At 46.1% G+C, this 18396-nt stretch overlaps 1 protein-coding gene and 1 long non-coding RNA gene across 5 annotated transcripts in view; one reads left to right on the top strand and one right to left on the bottom strand.

The window, feature by feature from the left end:
* Positions 1–18396, top strand: part of LOC135400283 (beta-hexosaminidase subunit alpha-like) — a 73408-nt gene that overhangs the window by 8525 nt on the left and 46487 nt on the right. For all 3 annotated transcript variants that reach the window (XM_064632082.1, XM_064632084.1, XM_064632083.1), the window contains exon 3: positions 980–1277. In XM_064632082.1, the coding sequence (XP_064488152.1) occupies positions 980–1277 (298 nt within the window). The remainder of the gene's footprint in view (positions 1–979; positions 1278–18396) is intronic.
* Positions 678–10119, bottom strand: LOC135400286 (uncharacterized). Of its 2 annotated transcripts, XR_010424578.1 has the most exons (4): positions 9974–10119; positions 4815–5783; positions 4312–4492; positions 678–3890 (listed from the first exon to the last, which is right to left on the bottom strand). It is a non-coding gene; the product is annotated as an uncharacterized LOC135400286 (long non-coding RNA). The 2 variants fall into 2 exon arrangements; XR_010424577.1 differs by having other exon boundaries at positions 678–4492.

Below are 18396 nucleotides of genomic sequence, written 5' to 3'. Positions count from 1 at the left end.
CCCCGATATTTACTCCGAAGGACTGGAAAATGTCACTGAACTTCGCAAATGGCCTTCCGAATGCAACGGTGTACGTAAATATGTGCTCTTGGTCAATTTGATGGCATAAGGCTGTATAACTCAGCCAACTTGCAATTTTCCACCCACACAGAGCAAGAAACAGTTAGCGCTTCTTTCTTCGCAAATTCTGCCCTATGTACGTCGCAAGATTTTATATTACACGATATATCGCGGTTGAAGGTTTGATTCAAAGTATTTTCATGCATGCACACGAATTATGTACCTGGGACTCTTAGAACAGAGCGTACAATGCAATTCCACACTCTGTGACATTCATTTACTCCCGTGTGTTTACTCCAGAAAGGAACTATTTTTTGTGGCAATGCATTTAGTCCCTAAAAGGAGTAAAATGTCTCCTTTTTTTTCTTGGAGTGTAACATAAAGCAGTCCACCGGCCGTCTTCCTCCCTCACCGTAGCAGCAGGCGATTCGCGACAGCCAATAAAAATATATTCTATTATTTGACGCCACTATACACGCCAGAAGGAGCTGGGAGAAGACGCTCACTCTTTGAAAAAATATTTTCTCTGGAAATACAGGTTTCTCAAAGGGAGTATTTTGCGTGATAGTTCCTATCACGCGGTCAAAAAAAAAAAAACAATTTCAAATAATTTTATTTTCAAATATTTTCTACACAATACATAGTTTATCTGTGCGAGGAGAACACTCGCCGGAAAAGACTTCCGAAAACAAGCCCGTTTGCACGCATTAAAAGTAAACACGTAAAACTATTCGCGTCAACGAAGCACGTGGGTCTGCTTCCTCGTGTTATGCTCCTCCTCACAATGTGTGCTCTACATTGCCGGCTAGACGGAGATATACCTCTGTGAATACAGCTCTTAGGTTCTATCGGAGTATTCTGCATGTAGACGTTTGTTGCGGTCCTGAGGTTCGTCGCTGAATAGCCACTTCATGTGCAGGACCCTTCCTCTGGAACAGTCTGGCCGAAGCCCCAGGTCCTGAAGACGTCAGCTCGTCAATATATCATTGACTCTTCGACCTTCAAGTTTCGGCTGGCAAGCGAAGTCTCAAAATGCGACATACTAGCGGAGGCGCTTAAGAGGTACAGACAACTCTTCTTCCTACCAGACTGTCCAAGCCAACGGTGCCAGCCAGACGTAGATTCATGGAACAGTCCTCCAGCAGAGACGTTGACCCAGCTGCAGATACATATGACCACGTGTGAGGTGCAGCCACATTTAAACATGGACGAACGCTGTAAGTATACGTGTAGTGGCTTTACCTTGAAGGTGTCATTTTTGGAGTGTTCATGTAATGAGAAAGGCAGAAGCGAGATTGGGAAGAAACGCGTCTTGTACAAGTATGAGGTCATGCGCCAGCTTTCGCGTGGAGGTTCGCTTTACTTGTTAGTATGTTACTTTATAAAATATTCGTGGTCCACAAAAAAAAAATGTTCGTGCTTACTCTCTTTTGATCGCACTGATTTCAGACTTATAAATGCAATATTGCTGGTCTATGATAATGACGACGGTAGAGAGAAAGACAGAAGAGAAACAAGACGACAAGGTCGGTCTGGCTACCCCAGTATATCTATACTACAATACCCTAGAGCACAGCATCTATATATAGATTTGGGTAAAAAAATGCACACACAAAGGAGAAAACAGGAAACGAACTGGCGGTTGGCAGGATAAGCCACAGTTCACTCGACGAGCACCTGTCGCGTTATTAGATGCACTTCAGTACGAAAAGTCACAGAATACCGATTACCTGGATTTCGTCAAGGAAACATTGGTGTGCTTCCAAAGCAGGCGCTTATGATGCGATGGCTGACGACTCAGAATCCTTACGGTGTCGAAGATTTGGGCGTCCATACAAGCCAGGCTTGCTCCTAGTACGTTTCAACTATCGACAATACCGCCGTACTGCTCTGTATTCTCTACGACTTCACACTTGCTGTAGTTGGTAGAAGACTTGGGCAGTTTATAGAGTAATCGACCGCTGAACAGTACATTCACTCGTAGCCCATGTGGAAAAGACGCACTTCCCCAGGGAAACGACGGATACACTTGGAAGCGTCACTGAGGGTCAACCGTGTACGGCAGCGCAGACCGGTCCATTTCAGATCTGGCGAGGACCTGATTATTCAGCATAGTATGGCCGATAGCCTCAAGAAAATGCCACCAGTACTCAGAGTGGTTCGGTACTGAGTGCAGGTGGTCCTCGCTGCCCTCACGACCTTCGGTGACCTGGTGGCTATACGATGATCGTCTGACCTGCTGAAACCGAGAGGTGACAAGCGTTGTTATCCCGGCATACGCTGTGCTGTCTGAACGTGTTCCTTGGATTTTCCTCAGACACTTTAAGACAAATGGTTGCACATTCTCCTGTGAAGTCAGTCCAGGACGCATTATCCCTTCCCCATGAGCAACATACCATGAGACAAATCGCTCGACAATAAACGCCAGCAACTAACCTGTTCAGAGGTCATGAATAGTTCACACATAGAAACTAATATTCTTGGCGCTTGTCTGCCTAACCTCTCCTCGTGTTGCTACTTCCTCATAGTACTAGCATGTCCTAAAACGCACAAGACCGACTAGGATTGAGAACGCTGTCGCTCTGTCATGTGGTTTAAGCCACTTTTGTAACACGCGGTGAAGTTCTAAAGTGGTAGAGAGAAGGCGTAAGGCTTCCGCGTTCAGCAATCAGAACACAGAACGGTGAGGGAATTGAAGAAACAAAACACAGACGAGACGTCGAAGCTGAGGCTCTTCGTTGCCCAAGCTTCACCCATCATAGATAAGGTGCGATCAAAAAGTTCCGAGGCCAGCTCAGTATAACGACGAGAGATGGCACCACTGGGATGAGAGCACACTTGTTGACGTCAATGACTTTCGTTTGTTCTCATGCCGAGTGGCATCCATTTTTGAATATTTGTTGCTGTTCTACAGCGGCGTAGCCAGAAAAATATTTCGGGAGGGGTTCTATGGTCTTTATATTGGAGAGCAGGATTTCCCCTAGTTTTCCTCCCCAAATGCACAGCCAAAGGTATCATTTCGGGAGGGGTTGAACACCCAAAACCCCCTCTGACTACGCTAGTGCTGTACTACACACTACGTTTTTGTGATCACGTGCACAGGAGGCGTAGCGACTTCAATATGAGTTGCGAACTAAAGCAGATAGCAAACATCAAATTCTACGTCAAACTCGGCAAATCTACAACAGAGACATTTGAGATGATCTAGCATGCTTATGGCAATGAGACAGTGAGTCTTGCAACGCTCGCGCTCAAGAAAGGCAGAACATCGTCGGAAACACAAGGCAGGTCACGGAGGCCATAAGGGAACACAGACCCCGCAAATGCCGATGTGATAGGGAAACTTTTGCATGAAGACCGTAAAAGAACCGTTCAGGACATTTCTGACGTCGTCGATGTCCCATATGGCAAGTAGTATGGGATCAGCTCAACTGGCCCACAACTCACATCTTCGTCTGGACGCCATTAATGAGCAATTAGAGCTAATTGGGACCCCCCACATTAATCAGGATCATTCAGGGAGTCATTACACTAATTGGGGCGCATCTAGGACGTGTCCAGACCACTGTGTGAGTTGTGGGCTAGTTGAGCTGATAAAAAATAAAAAATAGGTAGAAAATAAAATAAAAAGATAGAGATAGAGTGGAGAGAAGGAGTTTAGTTGAAGATCAACGACGTCATCTTGAAGAAAGCGGCCCGGAACGGCCGCTGACCGTCGCTGGGCGACGGAGCACAGAGGCAGGTTGCAAAGCATCGCAGCACCAGTTCCGCACATCCTGTGACGTCAGCTGTGACGTCATCATGGCATGTCTGGGCAAGTTAGGACAGCTCTGGACATGCAAGGAGAAAAACACTCGTAATACAGAGGCTGGGAAAGCAAGAGTATGCAAACCATCAATAGCTAACAAGAAAAAACAATTAGTTACACAACAAATGAGCCCACCAGAACAGGAGCGCAGAACCATGCGACTGCTCCATCCGAGAGGCAGGCAGAAACTGACTCGTAAGGGTTTTTGTCCTGTATAAACCCCGCAGCTGCACCCCCTAGCGGTTACTTTCTCAACTAATCTCACAACAAAAGTATTAAGAATCACGCCAGCGCTACTCCCGGTCCCAAGGCAGAAGATGATAGAAAATGGTGGGAATGCCCGGACAACAGCAACCAGCACCCGACGTGCACGGGCACGAAAATCGCAAACAAAGCGGGAACAAAGTTGGCGAAATCATTAGTTACACAACAAATCACCTCACCACAGTAGGAGCGCAGACCGATGCGACTGCTCTCGTCGACAGCCAGGGATCAAGTGACGACGGAGCGAACGACCGCACGTCTTCTCCCAACGAGAGCGAGAGGTGGACTGACGTAAGCGCCACTCTACGGGTGCTACGCATGAGCGCGCTCGCAGCGCCCTCTGCGCGCTCCTACCGCCACCTGCGAGGAGGAGGAGGAGTGTCGTTGGGAGGAACCCGAGAGGTCTGCCTGCCTGATTAGGCGCCATGTTTCTCGGGGAGGGAAAGGTGGTGGAGAGGAGGAGAGGAAAGGGTGAAGTGGAAGACCGAGCGGAATCCGCTCGGGGGGAGGATAGCTGCGTCCATGGGCCGACTTCAGGGGAACTGTGCCAGCATACGCCTATTACACATCTGAGGGAAACCCAGGAAAAACCCCAGACGGCACAGCCGACCCGCGGATTCGAACCGCGGACCTCCCAGTCTCCAAGCGCACGCGTTACCGCTGCGCCACCGGAGCTGGTCACCTGCGAGAGGCTAAGAGAGAAGAGCATTCCTGCGCCCCCTGCTGGCCGTTCTCATTGGTCGTGAGGCTAAGTGAGAAGAGCATTCCTGCGCCCCCTGCTGGCAGTTCTCATTGGTCCAGACATCATCCTATTGTCTCAGGGCTACACTGTTTTTTTCCACTAATGCTCCTTTGGTCAATCAGCAGTGAAGCCACGGTATGACGTCATCATGCACCTGCGTGGCTCAAGGACGCGTGCGCTCTAGACAGGGGACCTATTATTTATTGAATCACTATCCCAAGATTATTTCCTTTATTCTTCTATAACGATTGCATAGGAAACTATTGCAGAAGAGCACCATGCATGAAAACTGATCGTAGGAATTCCAAAGTCTTACTAAATGAGACTTGCAAAAGAACAAAACATCCTAACATGTAACTCCATCAATGGCTAATAAGAGGACTAGGCACTCAACAAATCAACGCGCGCAGAACTCGGGGCAGCACTATCGTCAAGACGACAATGTTCCTTGTCAAAAAAGAAAAAAATACTAAGCGTCAACAAAGGAAAGCATGCATATCGGGGCATATCAGGACACGTCAGGACAAATCGTACGACTGCTGGGCAACAGAGGAAAACAAACACTTGAACAGAGTGAAAAAGGCACTCACCATCATTTTTCCCGTTCACAGCATTCCCTCATTTTAAACCCACTCGTCACAAAATCCACCTGCATCGTCGAACACCATTCACCAGTGACGAACCACACATCCGCACCCCATCAGAGGCAGACAGAACCCCACCGAAGCTACGCTCTTCCACTGACGGCCAACGCCAGGAGCAGAATTTGCGTGTCGAGACCCGTCAGTGTCCAAGAGAGAAGTGAATCCTTGCGCCCCCTGCAGGCCGTTCTCATTGGTCGTAACGTCATCCTACTGTCTCAGGGCTACACAGTTTTTTTCCACTTATGCTCCTCTAGACAAGGTCAACCTGAAACAATAGTCTCTCGGTATGCGGTCATCATGCAGGTGCGTGGCTCAAGGACGCGTACGCTCTAGACAGGGCACCTGTTATTTATTGAATCACTATCCCTAGATTATTTCCTTTATTCTACTATAATGATTGCGTAGGGAACTATTGCAGAAAAACACCATAGACAAGAGGAGATTGTAGCATTTCATTCCCAAAGTCTTACTGTACAGGAAAAAAAAATGGTTCAGCAAGACATAAAGTCACACACCTGTCCCCCTCGCGGTTACTCTCTGAACTAAATGAATCGCAAAATTATTAAGAATAGCTCTACTCCCATTCAAGGCAGCACTATCGTCAAGAATATGCCTTGTACAAAAAGAAAAAACTACATGCAGAAGGAAAGCATGTCAGAACAAGCCCAGGCATGTCAGCACATGTTTGTCAGACAAGGGGGGAAAAGCGAAAAGAAACAAAGAAGGAAACCAGCATCAAACTATTTCTAAGCACACGCACTCCTCTTATTCAAAAACAGTGCTCATCATAAATCTGTCCAGGGGAATACACACCATTTTGCTACACTTTTTTCAGTACCAGTCAACGCATTGCTACAGACTGCGTGACGTCATCACATCCTGTCTGAAGAAGAAGACACCGGCAAAGACTCCTATTATTTATTGAATCGCAAGATTATTTCCTTTGTCCTACTCTTAATGACATTGATTCTCTCATTAAAATTCAACAAAAAAGCACCCCGCATATTAACGATTTTCACCCCAAAGGCTCATCATGGTCATTAGAATTACAGTAAACTGCCACTGCTCTTTTAAAATAATAAGTGAGACCACTCAACATCACCTCCAGGCTTATGTAATACATGACCCTTTCTATGCTCATACATTCGTTGTCTGAGGCTACACCTGCGAGCAAAAAAGGCGCGGAAGCCGGGTGGGCAAAGTTCCATTCGCGCATTGCGAGCATAAAGGCGGGAAAGCCTAGGAGCAAAGTTCTATTCGCGCATTCCAAAGCACAAGACAGAACGCCTTTACGGAAACACGATAGCATTCCTATACTATATTAATGATTATTGCATTGCAGTTTAGAAAAACTACAACTAAACTATAATTTTAGGAGCCCATTAAAATTCTACTTTCTATGAAAACTATAATTGCCCTATTACTTGGATCGCTACTAATGAAGCGCTCCAATTTTTTTCTCTCTTCCCATTTCAGCCTTGTCATGCAGGGAAGCAGACTCATATCCAAAATAATTAATTTACACTGAGGGTGCCGTGCTTCAGGAATTCCTATCCTGCGCTCAGATGCAAGCATTTCTTCACGGATACCTTTAACAGCTGACTTCCTCAACATATCGAGCACCCAACAAAATCAAACAAACAATCAGAGAAACCCTCTTCTCAGCTGTACCATGCGACTGTCTTCTTCGTAAAATCGGTGATCTGAGGAAGAGAGCAGCGAAAAATTGCGCGCACTTGTGCTTGATTTAAAAAGCCTCAAGCATATGCCAATAAACCAAGAAAAAGACACTCATGTCTGGTATCTGATAGTGCCACATACACAGACGCATTGTCGCAAAGAAAGCACAGGACAGGGATACACAAATTTCCTTAGGTGAGCAGGGAAAAGGCTTAAGACCTCAGGAATAATAGCAGAGTCACCGGACATCGCTACGCGGCTAACACAAGATAACAACAACAACAAGATAATAGCGGCGGGTAAAATTGCAACACTGCTAAACAAGCCCCAACATGCCATCATGACGTCGCAAACCAGGAAAAAGAAGCACGCGCGCACACACACAGCAGCTCAGGAATGCACAAGGAGAGGTGCTTTATAGGAATTTCTACTCCACACTCAGATACCAGCATTTCTGCACAAATACCTATAACGGCTGACTTCCTCAACATATCGAGGAAAGCGAATACCGACACTCAATATATAACAAAAAACAAACAAATTCCATTCTCATGAACTCTCTCCTCTGCCGAGCGGCTTTCTCCTGCTCTACCTGGATGCTGACTGTTTCCCCTCATCTACATTCTGAGTAAAAGCCGTGAAAGGAGAAAAGAACCGCGAAAATTACACGCATTTGTGGTCCAATAGCTGTAACCGCAAGAAACCGTAGCGCACACCAATACACTGAGAAAAAGACACCCGTTTCTGCCACCAGATAATTCTTGTATAATGCCACATACGCAGCCGCATTGCCCTTGCGTAAAGAAAGCACAGGACAGGGATACACAAATTTCCTTAGGTGAGCCGGGAAAAGGCTGAAGACCTCAGGTCACCACACATCGCCACGCGGCTAGCACAACATGACAGCAACAACATACTAGCAGCGGGAAGAACTGCAACACTGCTAAACAAGTCCAGACATGCCACGATGCCGTCACAAATCAGGGGAAAAAGCACACGCATGCACGCACAGAGGACAACGCATTAAACACACGGAGCGCTCAGGAATAATCGTAGCGTTACCGCACATCGCTACGAAGCTCAACGTCTAACGCAAGACGGCAGCAACAAGATATTAGCGAAGGGTAAAAATTGCAACACTACTGAACAAGTCTAGACATGCGGCATCGAATGCGAAAACACTGGTGATCGGGGAAAAGGCCTAAGCCTGCGGCGGATCATCATAGAGCATACACAACTTCATTTTTCTATTTTGCGTAAACTAAACGCGGTCTGCTTGGAAAACGACGTACAAATTTTCTTAGGGAGCAGAGAAATATAGAAATTTGTACTCCGTGCTCAGATACCAGCATTTCTGCTCAAAAACCTGCAAAATTAAGCTCTGCTTACTTCGTTAAGATATCGAACACCCAACAAAATCAAACAAACAACCCCACTTCCACTGGTAGAACACTATTCAGCTTTTACGCAGGAGGCTTTCTTCTACATAAAAAGTAGAGAAAATAAGAAAAGAGCAGCGAAATATTACACGCACTTTTGCTCGCATAGCTATAAGAGAAAAAAATAAATAAAATAACGACGCACACGCTAATAAACTGTGACAAAGACACCCATTTCTGCTATCAGATAATTATTGCATAATGCTAAATACTCATTTGCTTTGGCCCTGCGTGAAGAAACCACAGGACAGGGATACACAATCTATCTTAAGCGAGCACGGAAAGTCACTTCTACTCGAACAGCTTAATACCATAAAGTCTGAATTTTTGCAAAGAAAATAAAGCCTGAACAGCGCTACGAAGGTGACAGACACATACTAACAAACAAACAAACAAACACTTCTTCGAGTCTGTATTATCTTTTAAAAAATAACGAAAGCACACATAAAAAAATCAAATCGGCTAGGTAGCCTACCAGACGTTGTGCCTTAAAGTTGGCTGCACGCAATGTGCGGAAGCATGCTGTGAAGCCAACTTGCGGTTTTGCTGGATGCACATGAAGTCCGATTCCAATTGGAAATCGCGTAAGGACGTGCCAAACGTGGAATTTTCGCAAGATTAATCCCAATACCTGGAATTCTGTTCATTTTAGCGGGAATGCTGGCGCTTGTGCTCCATTATTCGAAATTTTCGAATATTCGAATTTCTCGATTATCATATTTTCGAATACGAATAGGGTTCGAATATCAACAATATTCGAACAATATTCGAAATTTCGAATATTCGCACACCTCTAGTGAATACTGACACTCAACGATATATAACAAAAAACAAACAAATTCCATTCTCATGAACTCTCCTCTGCCGAGCGGCTTTCTCCTGCTCTACCTGGATGCTGACTTTTTCCCCCCTCACCTACATTCTGAGTAAAAACAGTGACAGAAGAAAAGAACCGCGAAAAATTACACGCATTTGTGTCACAGGACAGGGATACACAAATTTCCTTAAGTGAGCAGGGAAAAGGCTTAAGTCGGTACCGCTCAGGAATAATCGGAGAATCACCGCGTATCGCTACGCGGCTAACGCTTGAACAGCGCTACGAACGTGACAGATACATACTAACAAACAAACAACAGCAGGACCGACGTCGGGCACTCATAAAATACCCTGGCCAAAACAAAGACTTCGCCAGGTTCGCGAGGCATTTCCATTAAAAACGCTCGTCCTATCCTACAGATAGCAATGCAAACGCGACTGCCCTTATTTTTTAAACCACTATTTCACGCAATAGTACATAAATGTATCACTCGTGCCACACGAAAAGGCAAACACTTACTTGTCAAGTGGGGTCCCAGCGCGTGCGCGCGCGCACACACACAGGCACACACACACACACTAACATTTTCACACTCACAAACACAAAGTCTATTTTCACAACCACATAAATCCATATTATTCCTCAGGTCAATAATTATCCTGCCATCGTCAAAAGACGGCACAGACATGTATGCTTACGCAAGACAATCAGTCCTCGTTCCGGATGTAATAGGATATCGTCACTCGGCCGGCGCGAACCAATAAAGAAAGAAAGGAATGCATGTTCGCTATACGAAGAAAACGGTGCCGTGCTTCTACGCAGCGATCATTATACAGACGCGTAAATGTGAACATCATTCGCTACACACTGTAGCTCTCATCATTTTTAAACCAAACCGTGTTCATAGGTCTTCACTAAATAGGTGAGCCGATAATGACTCAAAATAAAATAAAATAAAATAATCATTCCAGCATCGCTGGCTGCAAGCTTGGGTACCCAACAGAGCAGCGCGCTCCTATCAACACGCCTTGGGCTGACCTTACACACCCGAAGCCTTTTCTGAATGCATTCTGCCGGCGCTGGAATAAAAGATTTATCGCGAGGGTACTACGATGTCAGCTCTGTTGCTGTTTAAGTGATAAAACAGTGCGCTTACTCGGGCAATCGCGCGCGTCCAAACCGCGAGAACGGGTCCGCGTTGCGCTCGCGCCGCGGGGAATCGCACGCGTCGCGAGTCCAAACCGCGAGACCGGGTCCGCGCGCGCGCTTCGCGGTTCGGGCGCACTGTTTTATCACTTAAACAGCAACAGAGCTGACATCGTAGTACCCTCGCGATAAATCTTTTATTCCAGCGCCGGCAGAATGCATTCAGAAAAGGCTTCGGGTGTGTAAGGTCAGCCCAAGGCGTGTTGATAGGAGCGCGCTGCTCTGTTGGGTACCCAAGCTTGCAGCCAGCGATGCTGGAATGATTATTTTATTTTATTTTATTTTGAGTCATTATCGGCTCACCTATTTAGTGAAGACCTATGAACACGGTTTGGTTTAAAAATGATGAGAGCTACAGTGTGTAGCGAATGATGTTCACATTTACGCGTCTGTATAATGATCGCTGCGTAGAAGCACGGCACCGTTTTCTTCGTATAGCGAACATGCATTCCTTTCTTTCTTTATTGGTTCGCGCCGGCCGAGTGACGATATCCTATTACATCCGGAACGAGGACTGATTGTCTTGCGTAAGCATACATGTCTGTGCCGTCTTTTGACGATGGCAGGATAATTATTGACCTGAGGAATAATATGGATTTATGTGGTTGTGAAAATAGACTTTGTGTTTGTGAGTGTGAAAATGTTAGTGTGTGTGTGTGTGCCTGTGTGTGTGCGCGCGCGCACGCGCTGGGACCCCACTTGACAAGTAAGTGTTTGCCTTTTCGTGTGGCACGAGTGATACATTTATGTACTATTGCGTGAAATAGTGGTTTAAAAAATAAGGGCAGTCGCGTTTGCATTGCTATCTGTAGGATAGGACGAGCGTTTTTAATGGAAATGCCTCGCGAACCTGGCGAAGTCTTTGTTTTGGCCAGGGTATTTTATGAGTGCCCGACGTCGGTCCTGCTGTTGTTTGTTTGTTAGTATGTATCTGTCACGTTCGTAGCGCTGTTCAAGCGTTAGCCGCGTAGCGATACGCGGTGATTCTCCGATTATTCCTGAGCGGTACCGACTTAAGCCTTTTCCCTGCTCACTTAAGGAAATTTGTGTATCCCTGTCCTGTGACACAAATGCGTGTAATTTTTCGCGGTTCTTTTCTTCTGTCACTGTTTTTACTCAGAATGTAGGTGAGGGGGGAAAAAGTCAGCATCCAGGTAGAGCAGGAGAAAGCCGCTCGGCAGAGGAGAGTTCATGAGAATGGAATTTGTTTGTTTTTTGTTATATATCGTTGAGTGTCAGTATTCACTAGAGGTGTGCGAATATTCGAAATTTCGAATATTGTTCGAATATTGTTGATATTCGAACCCTATTCGTATTCGAAAATATGATAATCGAGAAATTCGAATATTCGAAAATTTCGAATAATGGAGCACAAGCGCCAGCATTCCCGCTAAAATGAACAGAATTCCAGGTATTGGGATTAATCTTGCGAAAATTCCACGTTTGGCACGTCCTTACGCGATTTCCAATTGGAATCGGACTTCATGTGCATCCAGCAAAACCGCAAGTTGGCTTCACAGCATGCTTCCGCACATTGCGTGCAGCCAACTTTAAGGCACAACGTCTGGTAGGCTACCTAGCCGATTTGATTTTTTTATGTGTGCTTTCGTTATTTTTTAAAAGATAATACAGACTCAAAGAAGTGTTTGTTTGTTTGTTTGTTAGTATGTGTCTGTCACCTTCGTAGCGCTGTTCAGGCTTTATTTTCTTTGCAAAAATTCAGACTTTATGGTATTAAGCTGTTCGAGTAGAAGTGACTTTCCGTGCTCGCTTAAGATAGATTGTGTATCCCTGTCCTGTGGTTTCTTCACGCAGGGCCAAAGCAAATGAGTATTTAGCATTATGCAATAATTATCTGATAGCAGAAATGGGTGTCTTTGTCACAGTTTATTAGCGTGTGCGTCGTTATTTTATTTATTTTTTTCTCTTATAGCTATGCGAGCAAAAGTGCGTGTAATATTTCGCTGCTCTTTTCTTATTTTCTCTACTTTTTATGTAGAAGAAAGCCTCCTGCGTAAAAGCTGAATAGTGTTCTACCAGTGGAAGTGGGGTTGTTTGTTTGATTTTGTTGGGTGTTCGATATCTTAACGAAGTAAGCAGAGCTTAATTTTGCAGGTTTTTGAGCAGAAATGCTGGTATCTGAGCACGGAGTACAAATTTCTATATTTCTCTGCTCCCTAAGAAAATTTGTACGTCGTTTTCCAAGCAGACCGCGTTTAGTTTACGCAAAATAGAAAAATGAAGTTGTGTATGCTCTATGATGATCCGCCGCAGGCTTAGGCCTTTTCCCCGATCACCAGTGTTTTCGCATTCGATGCCGCATGTCTAGACTTGTTCAGTAGTGTTGCAATTTTTACCCTTCGCTAATATCTTGTTGCTGCCGTCTTGCGTTAGACGTTGAGCTTCGTAGCGATGTGCGGTAACGCTACGATTATTCCTGAGCGCTCCGTGTGTTTAATGCGTTGTCCTCTGTGCGTGCATGCGTGTGCTTTTTCCCCTGATTTGTGACGGCATCGTGGCATGTCTGGACTTGTTTAGCAGTGTTGCAGTTCTTCCCGCTGCTAGTATGTTGTTGCTGTCATGTTGTGCTAGCCGCGTGGCGATGTGTGGTGACCTGAGGTCTTCAGCCTTTTCCCGGCTCACCTAAGGAAATTTGTGTATCCCTGTCCTGTGCTTTCTTTACGCAAGGGCAATGCGGCTGCGTATGTGGCATTATACAAGAATTATCTGGTGGCAGAAACGGGTGTCTTTTTCTCAGTGTATTGGTGTGCGCTACGGTTTCTTGCGGTTACAGCTATTGGACCACAAATGCGTGTAATTTTCGCGGTTCTTTTCTCCTTTCACGGCTTTTACTCAGAATGTAGATGAGGGGAAACAGTCAGCATCCAGGTAGAGCAGGAGAAAGCCGCTCGGCAGAGGAGAGAGTTCATGAGAATGGAATTTGTTTGTTTTTTGTTATATATTGAGTGTCGGTATTCGCTTTCCTCGATATGTTGAGGAAGTCAGCCGTTATAGGTATTTGTGCAGAAATGCTGGTATCTGAGTGTGGAGTAGAAATTCCTATAAAGCACCTCTCCTTGTGCATTCCTGAGCTGCTGTGTGTGTGCGCGCGTGCTTCTTTTTCCTGGTTTGCGACGTCATGATGGCATGTTGGGGCTTGTTTAGCAGTGTTGCAATTTTACCCGCCGCTATTATCTTGTTGTTGTTGTTATCTTGTGTTAGCCGCGTAGCGATGTCCGGTGACTCTGCTATTATTCCTGAGGTCTTAAGCCTTTTCCCTGCTCACCTAAGGAAATTTGTGTATCCCTGTCCTGTGCTTTCTTTGCGACAATGCGTCTGTGTATGTGGCACTATCAGATACCAGACATGAGTGTCTTTTTCTTGGTTTATTGGCATATGCTTCAGGCTTTTTAAATCAAGCACAAGTGCGCGCAATTTTTCGCTGCTCTCTTCCTCAGATCACCGATTTTACGAAGAAGACAGTCGCATGGTACAGCTGAGAAGAGGGTTTCTCTGATTGTTTGTTTGATTTTGTTGGGTGCTCGATATGTTGAGGAAGTCAGCTGTTAAAGGTATCCGTGAAGAAATGCTTGCATCTGAGCGCAGGATAGGAATTCCTGAAGCACGGCACCCTCAGTGTAAATTAATTATTTTGGATATGAGTCTGCTTCCCTGCATGACAAGGCTGAAATGGGAAGAGAGAAAAAAATTGGAGCGCTTCATTAGTAGCGATCCAAGTAATAGGGCAATTATAGTTTTCATAGAAAGTAGAATTTTAATGGGCTCCTAAAATTATAGTTTAGTTGTAGTTTTTCTAAACTGCAATGCAATAATCATTAATATAGTATAGGAATGCTATCGTGTTTCCGTAAAGGCGTTCTGTCTTGTGCTTTGGAATGCGCGAATAGAACTTTGCTCCTAGGCTTTCCCGCCTTTATGCTCGCAATGCGCGAATGGAACTTTGCCCACCCGGCTTCCGCGCCTTTTTTGCTCGCAGGTGTAGCCTCAGACAACGAATGTATGAGCATAGAAAGGGTCATGTATTACATAAGCCTGGAGGTGATGTTGAGTGGTCTCACTTATTATTTTAAAAGAGCAGTGGCAGTTTACTGTAATTCTAATGACCATGATGAGCCTTTGGGGTGAAAATCGTTAATATGCGGGGTGCTTTTTTGTTGAATTTTAATGAGAGAATCAATGTCATTAAGAGTAGGACAAAGGAAATAATCTTGCGATTCAATAAATAATAGGAGTCTTTGCCGGTGTCTTCTTCTTCAGACAGGATGTGATGACGTCACGCAGTCTGTAGCAATGCGTTGACTGGTACTGAAAAAAGTGTAGCAAAATGGTGTGTATTCCCCTGGACAGATTTATGATGAGCACTGTTTTTGAATAAGAGGAGTGCGTGTGCTTAGAAATAGTTTGATGCTGGTTTCCTTCTTTGTTTCTTTTCGCTTTTCCCCCTTGTCTGACAAACATGTGCTGACATGCCTGGGCTTGTTCTGACATGCTTTCCTTCTGCATGTAGTTTTTTCTTTTTGTACAAGGCATATTCTTGACGATAGTGCTGCCTTGAATGGGAGTAGAGCTATTCTTAATAATTTTGCGATTCATTTAGTTCAGAGAGTAACCGCGAGGGGGACAGGTGTGTGACTTTATGTCTTGCTGAACCATTTTTTTTCCTGTACAGTAAGACTTTGGGAATGAAATGCTACAATCTCCCTCTTGTCTATGGTGTTTTTCTGCAATAGTTCCCTACGCAATCATTATAGTAGAATAAAGGAAATAATCTAGGGATAGTGATTCAATAAATAAACAGGTGCCCTGTCTAGAGCGTACGCGTCCTTGAGCCACGCACCTGCATGATGACCGCATACCGAGAGACTATTGTTTCAGGTTGACCTTGTCTAGAGGAGCATAAGTGGAAAAAAACTGTGTAGCCCTGAGACAGTAGGATGACGTTACGACCAATGAGAACGGCCTGCAGGGGGCGCAAGGATTCACTTCTCTCTTGGACACTGACGGGTCTCGACACGCAAATTCTGCTCCTGGCGTTGGCCGTCAGTGGAAGAGCGTAGCTTCGGTGGGGTTCTGTCTGCCTCTGATGGGGTGCGGATGTGTGGTTCGTCACTGGTGAATGGTGTTCGACGATGCAGGTGGATTTTGTGACGAGTGGGTTTAAAATGAGGGAATGCTGTGAACGGGAAAAATGATGGTGAGTGCCTTTTTCACCTCTGTTCAAGTGTTTGTTTTCCTCTGTTGCCCAGCAGTCGTACGATTTGTCCTGACGTGTCCTGATATGCCCCGATATGCATGCTTTCCTTTGTTGACGCCTTAGTATTTTTGTTCTTTTTTGACAAGGAACATTGTCGTCTTGACGATAGTGCTGCCCCGAGTTCCTGCGCGCGTTGATTTGTTGAGTGCCTAGTCCTCTTATTAGCCATTGATGGAGTTACAAGTTAGGATGTTTTGTTCTTTTGCAAGGTCTCATTTAGTAAGACTTTGGAATTCCTACGATCAGTTTTCATGCATGGTGCTCTTCTGCAATAGTTTCCTATGCAATCGTTATAGAAGAATAAAGGAAATAATCTTGGGATAGTGATTCAATAAATAATAGGTCCCCTGTCTAGAGCGCACGCGTCCTTGAGCCACGCAGGTGCATGATGGACGTCATACCGTGGCTTCACTGCTGATTGACCAAAGGAGCATTAGTGGAAAAAAACAGTGTTAGCCCTGAGACAATAGGATGATGTCTGGACCAATGAGAACTGCCAGCAGGGGGCGCAGGAATGCTCTTCTCACTTAGCCTCACGACCAATGAGAACGGCCCAGCAGGGGGCGCAGGAATGCTCTTCTCTCTTAGCCTCTCGCAGGTGACCAGCTCCGGTGGCGCAGCGGTAACGCGTGCGCTTGGAGACTGGAGGTCCGCGGTTCGAATCCGCGGGTCGGCTGTGCCGTCTGGGGTTTTTCCTGGGTTTCCCTCAGATGTGGTAATAGGCGTATGCTGGCACGTTCCCCTGAAGTCGGCCATGGACGCAGCTATCCTCCCCCCGAGCGGATTCCGCTCGGTCTTCCCTTCACCCTTTCCTCTCCTCCTCTCCACCACCTTTCCCTCCCCGAGAAAACATGGCGCCTAATCAGGCAGGCCAGACCTCTCGGTTCCTCCCAACGACAACTCCTCCTCCTCCTCGGCAGGTGGCGGTAGGAGCGCGCAGAGGGCGCTGCGAGCGCGCTCATGCGTAGCACCCGTAGAGTGGCGCTTACGTCAGTCCACCTCTCGCTCTCGTTGGAGAAGACGTGCGGTCGTTCGCCTCCGTCGTCACTTGATCCCTGGCTGTCGACGAGAGCAGTCGCATCGGTCTGCGCTCCCTACTGTGGTGAGGTGATTTGTTGTGTAACTAATGATTTCGCCAACTTTGTTCCCGCTTTGTTTGCGATTTTCGTGCCCCGTGCACGTCGGGTGCTGGGTTGCTGTTGTCGGGCATTCCCACCATTTTCTATCATCTTCTGCCTTGGGACCGGGGAGTAGCGCTGGCGTGATTCTTATACTTTTGTTGTGAGATTAGTTGAGAAAGTAACCGCTAGGGGGTGCAGCTGCGGGGTTTATACAGGACAAAAACCCTTACGAGTCAGTTTCTGCCTGCTCTCGGATGGAGCAGTCGCATGGTTCTGCGCTCCTGTTCTGGTGGGCTCATTTTGTTGTGTAACTAATTGTTTTTCTTGTTAGCTATTGATGGTTTGCATACTCTTGCTTTCCCAGCCTCTGTATTACGATGTGTTTTTCTCCTTGCATGTCCAGAGCTGTCCTAAACTTGCCCAGACATGCCATGATGACGTCACAGCTGACGTCACAGGATGTGCGGAACTGGTGCTGCGATGCTTTGCAACCTGCCTCTGTGCTCCGTCGCCCAGCGACGGTCAGCGGCCGTTCCGGGCCGCTTTCTTCAAGATGACGTCGGTGATCTTCAACTAAACTCCTTCTCTCCACTCTATCTCTATCTTTTTATTTTATTTTCTACCTATTTTTTATTTTTTATCAGCTCAACTAGCCCACAACTCACACAGTGGTCTGGACACGTCCTAGATGCGCCCCAATTAGTGTAATGACTCCCTGAATGATCCTGATTAATGTGGGGGGTCCCAATTAGCTCTAATTGCTCATTAATGGCGTCCAGACGAAGATGTGAGTTGTGGGCCAGTTGAGCTGATCCCATACTACTATGGCACAGTGCAAGAAATCCTCACGTCTGTTTTAGGCATGCACCGCATTGCAGCAAAATTTGTGGGGAGCATCCTGACCTAAGGGCCTGGGTTGATGAACTGATGAGTTCAACAGCATCGCGTGAACTCAATCGGGACCTTCGTGAGCACGTTTTGAACGATTCAAGATTTATGTCAAGGGTCATCACTGGGGGCTAGACGTAGGTATACGGTTATATCCCCTCGGAGTTATATCCCCAAAACGAAAAGAAGGCGAGGCAAGCCAGGAGCGCGACCTAGTGCATCGCATAGATCTTTTGTTTTTTTTTTATATGTATTTGCGGAGTTGTGCAGTAAATTTGTCCCCGAGGGCCAGACCCGTTAACGCACAGTTTTACCTGCTACATTCTCAGGCGTTTGAGGAAGGACTTTCGACGCAAGAGGCCTGAGCTGTATCGCGGGGGCAATTGAATGCTCCACGGCTACAGTGCACCTGCCTCACAAAGCTTGAGAATCTCGACAATGTTTGGGTCGCA

This window comes from Ornithodoros turicata, chromosome 7 (genome assembly GCF_037126465.1).
Source record: "Ornithodoros turicata isolate Travis chromosome 7, ASM3712646v1, whole genome shotgun sequence".
Lineage (NCBI taxonomy): Eukaryota > Metazoa > Arthropoda > Arachnida > Ixodida > Argasidae > Ornithodoros > Ornithodoros turicata.
This window is presented reverse-complemented; position numbering and strand designations above follow the sequence as displayed.